The sequence below is a fragment of the Rutilus rutilus genome, assembly GCF_951802725.1.
Source record: "Rutilus rutilus genome assembly, chromosome: 8".
Taxonomy (NCBI): Eukaryota; Metazoa; Chordata; class Actinopteri; order Cypriniformes; family Leuciscidae; genus Rutilus; species Rutilus rutilus.
This window is the reverse complement of record NC_140222.1, coordinates 21,274,958-21,289,240: the sequence shown is the minus strand read 5'-3', so window position 1 is coordinate 21,289,240 and position 14,283 is coordinate 21,274,958. Positions and strand designations below refer to the sequence as shown.

The 14,283-nt window shown below is 36.5% G+C and overlaps 1 protein-coding gene across 1 annotated transcript; it reads right to left on the bottom strand.

Moving 5' to 3' along the window:
• Positions 1-3,905: 3,905 nt before the first annotated feature.
• Positions 3,906-6,007, bottom strand: LOC311294782 (uncharacterized protein; the record flags this gene model as incomplete). Its single annotated transcript, XM_084415811.1, has 4 exons — positions 3,906-4,039; positions 5,058-5,366; positions 5,486-5,821; positions 5,914-6,007. The coding sequence occupies 4 exons, from the start codon at positions 6,005-6,007 to the stop codon at positions 3,906-3,908; spliced, it is 873 nt and encodes a 290-aa protein (XP_084271937.1).
• Positions 6,008-14,283: the final 8,276 nt, after the last annotated feature.

The window sequence follows — 14,283 nt, the reverse complement described above, 5'->3', positions numbered from 1 at the left end:
ACAGTGTATAGCCTCACAGACATGAATATTTCTATATAAAGCTTGAAATGTTCACTTTTAAACGAAAAAATTCGAATCGAAAGCAAATACCAGCTGATTAGGCTGATATGATATGAAAGGTGCGTTTCTCTCTAAAGGCGCATCCACTTTACAGCGGAGATATAGATATGTTTGCAGCCGACACTGATTTAGGAATATATATATTTTTATTATTAAACAATAAAAATGCCTAGTTTCTTTTTTTTTTTTCAGACATATTATCATCAGCCTGCTTTTGCCAGTGCTTTGCGGCAAGATTTATGCATGCGCTTGAGCGCGGAATAGGCTATGCCTCCATGCACTCAGTATTTAAGCAGAAATTAATATTAACGTGAGATTAGTCGACTAACTGCTTGAATGACTACATGTCGACTAGAAAAATTCTAGTTTTGAAACTTGGTTGTTGTTTTAAACTCATTTTTGTTTTGGTTTTTGAGTAACCGTCTTCTACACGTGACTTTTATATTACGCAATGCTTTTCACTCGCCTCTAGATGTCCCTCTCAAAAATACATTAAAATTATTTATTTGATTTATTTATTATTTATTAGTTAATACTTTGCAACTGCAAAAAAATAAAATTACAATTAAAATAATTATTTGAAAAGAATAGACACAGTAAATTTGACAGGGCCCCCTGCTGGCCCAGTGCCCTGGGCAAGTGCCCAGTAGGCCCGTGCGTTAATCCGTGCCTGCTCCTTCTATTTGACTGGCTAGTTCAAACATTTTGACATTGACAAGCGTTTTTTAAACCTGATTATATTGACAGTAGATTCTGACTAAATTAACCTTCTAATAGCTGTTTAAATTATAAATATTGAAACAGTGCTTTAGATTCATACAGCTAAAAATATATTTCCCCATGCCTATCAACTCATGTGCTGACATACCTTCACATGCCCGACAGATTTGCGCGATGTTGAGATGTTGAGTCTGTTGGCTGATAGGATTGTTGAGCACACAGCTGTAGGTGTTTTTATCCTGTGGATATTCCACCTCCAGGTGTAGAAAGATTCTGCTGCTGAGATCAGACACACTGACGTTGGAGTGTAAACTGTTTCCTTTGTACCAGGAGAGAGTCACGTGACTCACATTCGACACTGAACACACCACCCTACATTTGGTCACTGATGAAGGACATTCGTAATAATCTCTGGTAATCATAGGAATTGGGAGCTGCAAACCACAAGAAACCCATTAAGAACAAAACATTAATGGGCCTCTAAAAACTAAAATAAAGAAAAACTGATCAAACCACTTTGACATTTTTACAGAAGCCAACTAAAGTAAATTTAGTTAAAAAGTTTACAGGTAAATTAGTGTAGATATCTCCTGTCATTTCATCTGACTCTGCACCTGAAAGAGATGGGATCATATTAGACATCTGCTAATAGTTTACAACAGTTTAATACAACACACAATAAAAACTTACCACATAAAAGCCATAAGATCAAAAGGATCGAGCGCTCCATGTTTGCTATAGCCTATGCCTGCAAATAAGAAAAACAAAGTCAAATCTCTTAAACGAATAAATGTGAAAATGAAAATTAACATTTTCTAAATGCGATGAAGCGGTTAATCTTTCATTACAAATTATATTAGCCTGATTCATGTAGCCTTGTGATAACCTACCGTGTTTTCTCAAAAATGTAATTAAGGCTACGGACCGTTCAACACGTACAGCCGCGGTCAGAAAAAGAAATAGCTAATCGCATTAAAATGAAAGTGAAAAGTGTTTTGTAATGAGTTAGTCTATGCCAGTAAGGATCTGCTGCAATCGCAAATTTTTAACCCCAGTCACGAAACTATAGCCTACCACATGTCGAGTCTTACTTCATGTTTGCCTTTTAAGTGCATTAGTAAAACGTAAAAAAAAAAAAAAAATCATGAGCAGTGTTATTATTTTTTAACGAAAAGTAAACCGGTCCGTTTATTGAAATTATAATATAGGCTTATACTAGTTTTTAATAATAATATTAAAAACTGAAATAGGCAAACTAACACAGGGAATAGAAAATAGCTTATAGGCTATAGATAAAAAAAAACAAACAAAAAAACTGTATTATAGCCTAACCAAAACATAATATTGCAAGAATGCTTAAAATGAAACGGCTAGCTGTGCTTATGATATTTCATTTTATTTGAGACACTCCAAATTTAACATTTAATTATTTCAGTTCTCCTGAAATTTGCTTGAGAAACCTTTGAACAGTGAAAATCATTTGAACTTTCTATCTGCAGTCTCAGAAATTTCTGGCAATTCCTTCATTGCTGGGTGTAAAGTATGTAAGTGATCACTCTTAATTTTTCTTTAATTTAATTACAGTTACTTATGATGCATTTGCATTATAACCTGCTGTAAAGACTATAGAACAATTCTATATAAAACAATACCTAATTTAACATCAATGTCTAATATAAAGATGTAAGTCTTTAATGTAACTTTCTCCCTTTAAATAGCCTATTACAAATCAGCTCCAGAGTTTCTGGTTAATAATTTATGCAATTTTATATTATTTATTTGAAAGAATCAGTTTCATGTCTATTGTTCAAAGAAAGTAATAAGTAATGCAATACTTTTTTTAAGAGTAATTATACAGTCTAATTAGACTGTTAAAGATTCCGTTTGAATAAATACTAAAAGTTTCAAAGATATGAACAAAAGTTGTTTGCGACAGTAGAGACAGAGAACTGGAGCAAAAACTTTGACAGGATCTCCAATGCAAACTATTTTTCTTTATAATGGAAAGATCGCCACTGTTCATGATTATATTATGCTACGGACTGGAAGATTTCAACCTTGAATCACTTGTGGAAACATCCTCCCCAACGGGAAATGCATTTACAGATAAAAGCATCTTGGAAAGGTTCAGTGAAATCATTCTGGATCAAATTGCAGTCTATTATATGTTCAGTGTTAAAGCACCTGAACACAGTACGAACTGCTGTGGGTACCTGAGCATTGTTAGTATATAGTTTTAGTAAAGTCCAGGAAAACCCAAAACTCCAAATTTACATTAGACAACACTTAGGGAAAAAATAAATATTTATTTTCAAAACTGATCAATGTAAATTATTATTATTTGAGCTGTAGGGGACACATCAACCAATAACAACTCTTGAGGACATAGTGTGATCTTCTCCACCAGGTATCTACAAGAAAACAGACATGAAGCAAACAGAGAAAAAGTGTTGAGTTCAGAGAAAAGAAAATGGAACGAAATATTTAATGGAAATAATACAAGAAACCTCTCTATCTTGATGAATACTATAACAACAGCAAAATATATTAAATATAGATATATAGATGTGCTGCATGCATAACTTTATTAAGGATGCTTTTTAAATTTGAGTTAAATTCCTGAATTTGAATAGAATGTGACTCAAAGTAGCAAAGAGTAAACAGAATTGAAATTTGAATGTAAAGATTTGGAATTAAAATGAACTGAAATTCGTATAACCCCAATAAAAAAAAAAGAAAGAAAAAAAGTCTTTACGTTTTTAGAGTTTTAATTCCATTTCCTGTTGTTTGTGGCCAAACATAAATCAGAAACTAAGAAATACAGTGCCTTTATTGCAACGTTGTGTGATTTCTGGAAAAAACATGTGACAAATCTCCTGCTCGATCACATGTGTAAGCGAACAGACTCCTGCGGTAACAGCTGAAGGTTTCCGCAGACAGATTTTTGTTGTTACTGTACACAGAAGTGGTGTCTTACCATGTGAACACTTTGTGCACAAAATGTTATTTCTTCATAATGAATATCTTCATCATCAGTCCGAACTGCTTAAAAAATAATTTCTTTATTGTTCAAAGCAGTAAAACCTCAATTTAAAAGTTATATAATATCTCTTGAATGTTGTTTTTCATATTAGATACTTGCCTTCGTGTCCAGCTTGTATGGCCTTGTTGTAACAGCATTTCAGACCTACAGCTATAGCTCCAGCCAGAATCACAGCTACAAAAACTGATATTATGATGATATATAAATTATGCGGTTCTGTAAAAGACAGAAAACATTCATGGTTGTAATTGACTGTAGAAGAATTCAGAGAGATATATGAATTTCCAAAGCAACCTGTATGTGTTATCTGAGAGGTGAGACTACTCATTTACCTTATTCTTTATGAGTGGTTCTCAAAGTTTGGGGTCCCAGTTAACACAGAACGTTCCCCTAATGTTATTTTTTGGTTATTTTTTTGGGAACCAAATACTTACGTTAGGGGAACGTTCTTTTTTGGTTTTATTTTTATGTAACAATAAAATAACGTTCCCAGAACGTTGCTGGGTGGTTACCATAAAAAATAACGTTCTGGGAACCATAAACTAACATTCTGAGAATGTTCTGGGTACCAAAAACTAACGTTATGGGAACCAAAAATTGTTAGCTGGGGTGCCCCCTCCATTAGCAGAAGTTGCCATTAGATGAAGTTAAGTTGGTCAACTTGGTTCTATGGTAATGGTCATGACCTCTGGTTAGATATTATCTTACCTTAATTAAGTGTGTTCAGATCTAAGTGGACTAAATAATATATTCTAGAATGAGCAAGTAGAGTATGGCCATCTAGAATATTACTCAACTCCCTCAGTCTTATGACCAAGACTGACAAGTTTGTGTTTATGAGATCGTATACCCGGCCGGTGCGAGACTCAAAGTGTTAAAGGAATTCGGATGAACGGGTGTAATTTCAATCAAGAGTTAAATAGAATAATCGCATGCGTCGCTAAACTACCACAAATGACCAATAATCAGTTGGCATTCTAACCTAAATTCGAGGTCTCGATAAAATGTAGTCAGATAAAAGTTTAATCGGAATTAAATTAAAGACAGAACACGCAGGAAACCGTCACCCGCTTATCAGAAACTGTTGTTGGACCGATTGGGCAGGCCTTACACATCGTGATCCAAAGTAGACTGTAGAAACCATTGCCTCCATTGGCCTCTACAATCTAATTAGGCTTATGATTCTTTTGGGAAATGCAGTCTATATCAGTGCATAAACTCTAATATCACATACCTTCACGTGTGTGACAGAGTTGCTTGATGTCCAGATGTGTGGTCTGGTTTCTGATGGGATTGTAGATCACACAGCTGTAAGTGTTTTTATCCTGATATTCCACCTCCAGAGGTAGAGAGATGTTGTTGAGATCAGACACACTGATGCTGGACAATACACTGATTCCTTTGTACCAGGAGAGAGTCACATCACTCACATTCAACACTGAACACACCAGTGAACAATTTGACTCTGATGATGATGATGATGATGATGATGATGAAGGACATTCAGAAGAATCACTATTGATTATAGGAATCGGTAGATGAGCTAAGAAAAGAGACCCAAAAAAGAGAGAAAATGCAAAAATAAAAAGATCTGTGAATGTGAAGATTTTCATTCACAGACTGATGAGATTACAATGGCATGATTTACTCATTTTTACTCACCATGAACACTAACAGTGAAACTCCTGTATGTGACCCCTCCTCTGACTCTGACCTGTACTTTATAAAGTCCAGTGTGTTCAGATCTGATGTTTCTGATGGTCAGAGATCCAGTTTGATTGTCCATCTGGAGTCTGTCTCTGAATCTCCCATCATTATCAAATATAGAAATGATGAGTTTGTGGATTTCAGCAATACAAGTGTCTGAATTGTTAAGTTTAAACATCCACAGTATCAAATCATCTCTCTGTAGTTCAGTAACATCAGTGTTTAGAGTGACAGAATCTCCCTCCATCACTGACACTGACTTCACTTCATCAGTCACAGCATCAAATACACCTTAAGACAGAGAAACAGTCATTCATAATTGCAATACAAATGTAGTGTGCGCATTGAATTATATGTGATGGGCTATATGTGCTACAGTCTACATGATATGTCGACTTCGAGCACGAGCACGAACTTGATGGGAACTTGATGGGAGGGTGCGCGGTGGTAGTGGTGGCGGTAGTGGTGGAGGGGCATGAGAGTTGTAAAGTAAACATTCAAACATTCAAAATGACCTTGACGCATCAACACTGACTCAACATTGATTCAATGATTACATGCTATCTGGGGGAGCTTTTAGAGATCCTTGACTAAAACGTCGACAGTTAATAACTAACTATATAGGACTCAGAATGTTGTATTCTCTGTTTCATATATTTATTGATTTGCACACAAAAACAAAGTAAAGGCACTTGGATAACAATAACAAACATATTTGTATACAACTTTTTTTTTTCAAATTGTCTTTTTTTTTAAATAAAAAATAAATAAAATAAAAAATACTAAATATATTTATTCATTTATTACAATAAAAAAAAATAAAAAAATAAAATAAAATAAAATAAAAGGGGGAGTGCGTGTTAGAGTTAGGCCTAGTTAGCCTGGAAAAATTGCATAAATGGTTGCCACTTATTATAAAATTTGGCGAGACTACCCTTCTTAGAATATCTTATTTTTTCCAGTCTTAGAAAAGACATGACATCAGTCGTCCAAAGTGTACTGGATGGGGCATTTGTTGCTTTCCAATTAAGAAGAAGATGGCATCTCACTATCAAGGAAGTGAAAGCCAGGACCTCTAACTGCGCTGATGAAAAACAGTGGTATTCTTGAGGAGTACCAAAAATGGCTACATGCGGAGAAATATCAATGGTCTTGAGGAGTACTTTAGTGTAAGACACTTACATGTCTACATGGTGTCAAAATAAGTTTGCCAAATATTTCCTAGGGTTGGGCAAAAGAAAAACATATGTGCAAGATTACAGGGCGAACCAGAGCATCTGTCACAGACATCAATTGTATTAGGGAAAATTTGCGATAGTCGGGTTTTAGAATAGTGACATCTGAACACTACTTTAAATTGTATTAAGGTCAAGCGGGCACAGATTGAGGCTTTATGAATACCGTTTAAAACAGAGTCCCACCAGTCAACATCAAAGGCTAAACCCAACTCTTTCTCCCAAGCCTCCTTCGTCCTAGTGATTAAATGATCATCATAGGACTGGATAGTACCATAGACTTTAGAAATTAAAGATCTTTGTGAAAAATTCAACTGTAAAAGACTGTCCCATGTCTGCTCAGGAGGAATTTGCGGAAAATTAGGAAATAAACATTTTACACAGTTCCTAATTTGAAAATACCTAAAAAGATGTGAAAACATTTCAGACCCTTATCATGCCATAAAGTGAAAATGGAATCAGTAAATGCAGGTTTGAATGCATAATTCCTCAACAGTGGACTTGATATGGTGGGAGTAAGAAATTTAAAATGCTTTCTAAATTTAAACCATATCTTTAATGTGGAAATGACCACTGGGTTGCTAGTAAAGCCAGATGGGTTGACTGAAGCCACACCAGACAGTATAGCCAGTAAAGAGGATGAGGGACATGATTGTATTTCCAACTGACACCAAGGTATATTGACCAATTTTAGCCAAAATAAAGTTTTAGTTATTCGTAGCCCAATAATAAACTTAGAAATTTGGTAGAGAGAGGCCACCATCAAATTTGCAATTCTGAAGAAATTTTAGCCTAACTCTAGGTGTCTTACCATTCCACAGAAAATTAGATATAACTGAATCAATATTTTTGAAAAAACTTTTAGATAAAAATATAGGTAGGCACTGGAACAGAAACAAGAATTTTGGGAGGACATTCATTTTAACCACATTAATTCTACCAATCAGGGAAAGGGGGAGGGAACCCCATGTTTGGAAATCAGCCTTAATCTCAGTTAATAGGGGAGAAAAGTTTACATCATAAAGAGTTTTGTAGGACCTGGCCACATGAACCCCCAGATACTTAAATCCCGAAGGACTCAGTTTGAAGGGAATATCAGATTGAGAGAGCTGCATTGCTGGGTCATTGACCGGGTAACATTCACTCTTTCTTTGAGACATTGATCTTGTACCCCGAAAACGAACCAAATCTATGAAAAAAAGAAAGAATAACAGGGCACGCCCCTACAGGATTTGTGATATACAATAACAGATCGTCAGCGTATAAAGAAAGTTTGAATTCGACCCGGGAACGCGTAATGCCGTTAAAAATGGGGAAAGGCCTCAAATAAATGGACAGAGGTTCTATTGCAAGAGCAAAGAGGAGGGGAGACAGAGGACCTTGTCTACAGCCACGATTTAAGGGAAAATAACTAGATTGAACGTTATTAGTTGTGATACTGACGCAAGGTGATGTATAAAGAAGGCGTATCCATGATATAAAAACATTACCAAAACCAAATTTCGTCAAAACAAGTAACTCCATTCTGTCAAACGCCTTTTCTGCGTCAACAGAAATTACAACTTCTGGAATGGCAGCGGTTCCCTTCGAATAGATAACATTTAATAAGGTACGGACATTATAAAAAAGCTGACGTCCTTTTATGAAGCCAGTCTTCTCCTGAGATACACGACATGCCAAAGCTTTTGCAAGAACTTTTGTATCGACATTCATCAAAAAGATAGGTCGATAAGAAGTACAGAGTTCGGGATCCTTGCCCTTTTTCAGAAGAACGCTAATAGAAGCCTGTCTCAAAGTGAAAGGGAGAGAGCCATTTGACAGAGATTCTACATAAACAGAATGTAATAGCGGAATGAATTGATTATGGAATGCCTTGAAAAATTCAACCGGGAACCCGTCTGGCCCAGGAGACTTATTATTTTGCATATTTTGTAGAGCCAATGTAAGTTCTTGCATAGTCAGTGAAGAGTCCAACTTATCAATTGCATCTATGTTCATATCCGGAAAATCTAGGTCTTGCAAAAACGTATCCATATCACTCAAGTCCGATGGAAATTCTGAACAAAGATTTATAAAAGGATGAAAATACTGAATTTATAAGGTCAGGTTCCTCTACCAACATGCCAGATTCATCTCTGACACGGGGTATTAAACGTGAGGCTGCTTGTCGACGCAGTCGGTGAGCTAGCAATCTTCCAGATTTGTCTCCATACTCGTAGTATTTGGCCCGAGAATGTAGAAGTAATCGCTCTGCTTCATTAGTTGTGATCAAGTCTAATTCAGTTTTTAATACCACACGCCGCCTTAATAAATCAGGAGACGTGGATGTGGCAAGCTGTTGATCCACAGATTCCAGATCGGCTGATAATTTTTTAATGGTTGATGTTCTTAATTTCTTCAAGTGAGCGGAATATGAAATAATCTGGGCCCGGTTTCCCGATAACGCTCACTCTTAGCCTGCTAAGAAGACTCGAAAGATATATCTTACCAAAGTAGTTTATGTTTTTAAGTGTGTTCCCCGAAGTGTCTCTTGGAAGCTTCTTAAATCGCTGCCGCTTAAGGTCAACTTAACAAAGGCGCTGTCCCAAGTGAAGGTGCTGAATTAGTTGGCATCGATTGCTCAGGAATCGATTTTACACTTCACACGGTGCATTACAGCGTTAAGAAAGACAACACGTTCTATCCAAATGAAACATTCCTCAAATTATTCCAGTAACTTTTATTTTAACATAGTGTAAGTTATCAGTAAAATATAGCCTATTAATTACAGTTTTTCTCGATTGTTTACACACATTTTCTGGTACTTGAGACACAATGACCACAACATGTAACTCATTCACCAACCCCCTGAACCAATTCTGCTAAACTACAAGCACAATTCCTGCTTTACACTCAAATTGCAGTTCTAAAACACACCTTTTTCAAAACACTACACACAATTCTCTGCTTTTGGCACAATTTTCATGCAGAAAATCTCTTGTTTTCACAAGGAACACACTGCCATTCAGATATGCACACTGACTCATCACATGGGCAAACACCTGTCACACAGTTTTACAATCAGCAATCAGAGCTTTAGCATAAAAGAGCAACAGGTGAGCTCTTCAATGGAGCAATGGATGCCAACATTGGATTTTTTTTTTTTTTTTACTGTAACTGTATGCAGTAAATTCTTCTGTTGTTTTGTATGTAGACCACTGTATACAGTGAGGAAAATAAGTATTTGAACACCCTGCTATTTTGCAAGTTCTCCCACTTGGAAATCATGGAGGGGTCTGAAATTGTCATCGTAGGTGCATGTCCACTGTGAGAGACATAATCTAAAAAAAAAAATCCAGAAATCACAATATATGATTTTTTAACTATTTATTTGTATGATACAGCTGCAAATAAGTATTTGAACACCTGTCTATCAGCTAGAATTCTGACCCTCAAAGACCTGTTAGTCTGCCTTTAAAATGTCCACCTCCACTCCATTTACAGTTTTTCTCGATTGTTTACACACAATTTCTGGTACTTGAGACACAATGACCACAACATGTAACTCATTCACCAACCCCCTGAACCAATTCTGCTAAACTACAAGCACAATTCCTGCTTTACACTCAAACTGCAGTTCTAAAACACACTTTTTTCAAAACACTACACACAATTCTCTGCTTTTGCCACAATTTTCATGCAGTAAATCTCTTGTTTTCACAAGGAACACACTGCCATTCAGATATGCACACTGACTCATCACATGGGCAAACACCCGTCACACAGTTTTACAATTAGCAATCAGAGCTTTAGCATAAAAGGGCAACAGGTGAGCTCTTCAATGGAGCAATGGATGCCAACATTGGATTTTTTTTTTTTTTTTTTACTGTAACTGTATACAGTCAATTCTTCTGTTGTTTTGTATGTAGACCACTGTATGTACAACTTAGTGTACCTCCCAACCAACACAGTGTACATTATTTTGTGGGAAAAATAAAATATATTTGTTAGCCTACTTTGTATTGTGTGTTCTGAGTATAAAAACAATATTCTCAAATATTTTACAACACACTTATGTATGTACTGTCTGTAGAAAGTGTAACAATGAACAAAAAAAGGCCTAAGTCATTATGATGAATGGAGAAGAAGTGTTTTGCATTCATCATAGTGTTTTACATTGAGCACATCAGTGTTCAACTGGTTCTTATAAATGTCTATTCATATGATGGTTTGTGTGTGTCATTTGAAAACAAAATACCATTTTGAGAAGAAATAACATTGTTTTGAATGTAAAGTTTCATTTTGCAGGAGAATTGAGGGGTTTTGCCCATTGTGTGTGTGTTTTTGGATTTGTGTGTAGAGTTCTGAGAATATGAGGCATGCTTTCAGAAAATGTGTGTAAACAATCGAGAAAAACTGTATTATCCTAAATTAGATGCACCTGTTTGAGGTCGTTAGCTGCATAAAGACACCTGCCCATACAATCAGTAAGAATCCAACTACTAACATGGCCAAGACCAAAGAGCTGTCCAAAGACACTAGAGACAAAATTGTACACCTCCACAAGGCTGGAAAGGGCTACGGGGAAATTGCCAAGCAGCTTGGTGAAAAAAGGTCCACTGTTGGAGCAATCATTAGAAAATGGAAGAAGCTAAACATGACTGTCAATCTTCCTTGGACTGGGGCTCCATGCAAGATCTCACCTCGTGGGGTCTCAATGATCCTAAGAAAGGTGAGAAATCAGCCCAGAACTACACGGGAGGAGCTGGTCAATGACCTGAAAAGAGCTGGGACCACCGTTTCCAAGGTTACTGTTGGTAATACACTAAGACGTCATGGTTTGAAATCATGCATGGCACGGAAGGTTCCCCTGCTTAAACCAGCACATGTCAAGGCCCGTCTTAAGTTTGCCAATGACCATTTGGATGATCCAGAGGAGTCATGGGAGAAAGTCATGTGGTCAGATGAGACCAAAATAGAACTTTTTGGTCATAATTCCACTAAACGTGTTTGGAGGAAGAAGAATGATGAGTACCATCCCAAGAACACTATCCCTACTGTGAAGCATGGGGGTGGTAGCATCATGCTTTGGGGGTGTTTTTCTGCACATGGGACAGGGCGACTGCACTGTATTAAGGAGAGGATGACCGGGGCCATGTATTGCGAGATTTTGGGGAACAACCTCCTTCCCTCAGTTAGAGCATTGAAGATGGGTCGAGGCTGGGTCTTCCAACATGACAATGACCCGAAGCACACAGCCAGGATAACCAAGGAGTGGCTCTGTAAGAAGCATATCAAGGTTCTGGCGTGGCCTAGCCAGTCTCCAGATCTAAACCCAATAGAGAATCTTTGGAGGGAGCTCAAACTCCGTGTTTCTCAGCGACAGCCCAGAAACCTGACTGATCTAGAGAAGATCTGTGTGGAGGAGTGGGCCAAAATCCCTCCTGCAGTGTGTGCAAACCTGGTGAAAAACTACAGGAAACGTTTGACCTCTGTAATTGCAAACAAAGGCTACTGTACCAAATATTAACATTGATTTTCTCAGGTGTTCAAATACTTATTTGCAGCTGTATCATACAAATACTGTAAATAGTTAAAAAAATCATACATTGTGATTTCTGGATTTTTTTTTTTGATTATGTCTCTCACAGTGGACATGCACCTACGATGACAATTTCAGACCCCTCCATGATTTCTAAGTGGGAGAACTTGCAAAATAGCAGGGTGTTCAAATACTTATTTTCCTCACTGTATGTACAACTTTGTGTTGGTTGGGATGTACACTGTGTACATTGTTTTTGTGGGAAAAATAAAATATATTTGTTACCGTGTATTTGTGTGTTCTGAGTATAAAAACAATATTCTCAAATATTTTACAACACACTTATGTATGTACTGTCTGTAGTAAGTGTAACACTGAACAAAAAAAGGCCTAAGTCATTATGATGAATGGAGAAGTGTTTTCCATTCATCACAGTGTTTTACATTGAGCACATCAGTGTTCAACTGGTTCTTATAAATGTCTATTCATATGATGGTTTGTGTGTGTCATTTGAAAACAAAATACCATTTTGAGAAGAAATAACATTGTTTTGAATGTAAAGTTTCATTTTGCAGGAGAATTGAGGGGTTTTGCCCATTGTGTGTGTGTTTTTGGATTTGTGTGTAGAGTTCTGAGAATATGAGGCATGCTTTCAGAAAATGTGTGTAAACAATCGAGAAAAACTGTAAATGGTTAAATTGTCAGTAATATGTTCACACAATATGTTGTGACGGGTAGACGAACTGGGTATCCCTCGCTAATCATCCACCCTCCTTATCCCGTTGTGCCACTTGTGCAGCTTCTTTACATGGGTTTAACGACTTCTAAAAATTATGTAATTATGCTCTATCTATGAGATACCTTATTTATCCAGAAGGAAATTAAACAGTGTCATTCTAAGTGCACATTCAGATATAAAGTCTAATTTGAAGAGGCTGCGTAAAGACATTAGTTTGTAATGTACATTATCTGTGTGTTTGACGTAAAGCTATGCATGAGGCAAAGCAGTGGAAAGGGAATCCTCTGACAACCATGTGACCTGCGTTCAATGCCCTATAAATGAAAGAAGATGAATCAGCTATGAGACGTGGTCATTTGGGCATATGTCAATTTTTGATGCAGAAATTCTAACGTGTACGCTCCTTTGTCAACATTAACCCTTAAAGAGTTTCTGTATCTTGGGGGATACAGTCATTTAACAGGCTGTGGGGGGAAGGACCATGGGGGGAGGGGCATTATGTGGTTGCAGTTGATGAGAAACACTGATGGGTTGTCATGTAATCAGGTCATGTGACTTTATGCCAACATTCCAAATATTTGTATCAAAATCCAAAATGGCAGCATACGTGGACAAAGACACTGGCTATGAGGGAAGTGTTTTTATATTTTTCACGATTATGATATTTTAGAGTGATTTTGTTTTAGAAAATAGTTTTTTAAGGATAGTTTTACATGTTCTTGTGGATATTTTTTAAATAATCTTCTCACAACTTTGATTATCAGGCATTGAATGTCTGTATCCTGGGGGATACATTGCCCATATAAGGGTATTTAACAGGGCTGATCACTCACAGATATTCTTATGTTTTGAGGCCTGTTCTCTACAGATATTGAATAGGATAAAGGTTTTTCTTTAACTTGTAGTGTAATGTAGTGTAATGTAGTGTAGTGTAGTGTAATGTAGTGTAGTGTAATGTAGTGTAATGTAGTGTAATGTAGTGTAGTGTAATGTAGTGTAATGTGGTGTAATGTAGTGTAGTGTAGTGTAATGTAGTGTAGTGTAGTGTAATGTAGTGTAATGTAGTGTAGTGTAGTGTTATAGTGTAGTAGTGTAGCAATTAGAGGCAAATTGTTTGCCAGATTATAATTATCAAAAGTGAATGCCAATTATAGATTGACATTCATTAATGCTTTAATGACATTAGAAAATAGCCAAGGCTAATTAGCACCATTTTAGTTCTAATAACAAATAAAGTCAACTTCATAAATAGTCCTGT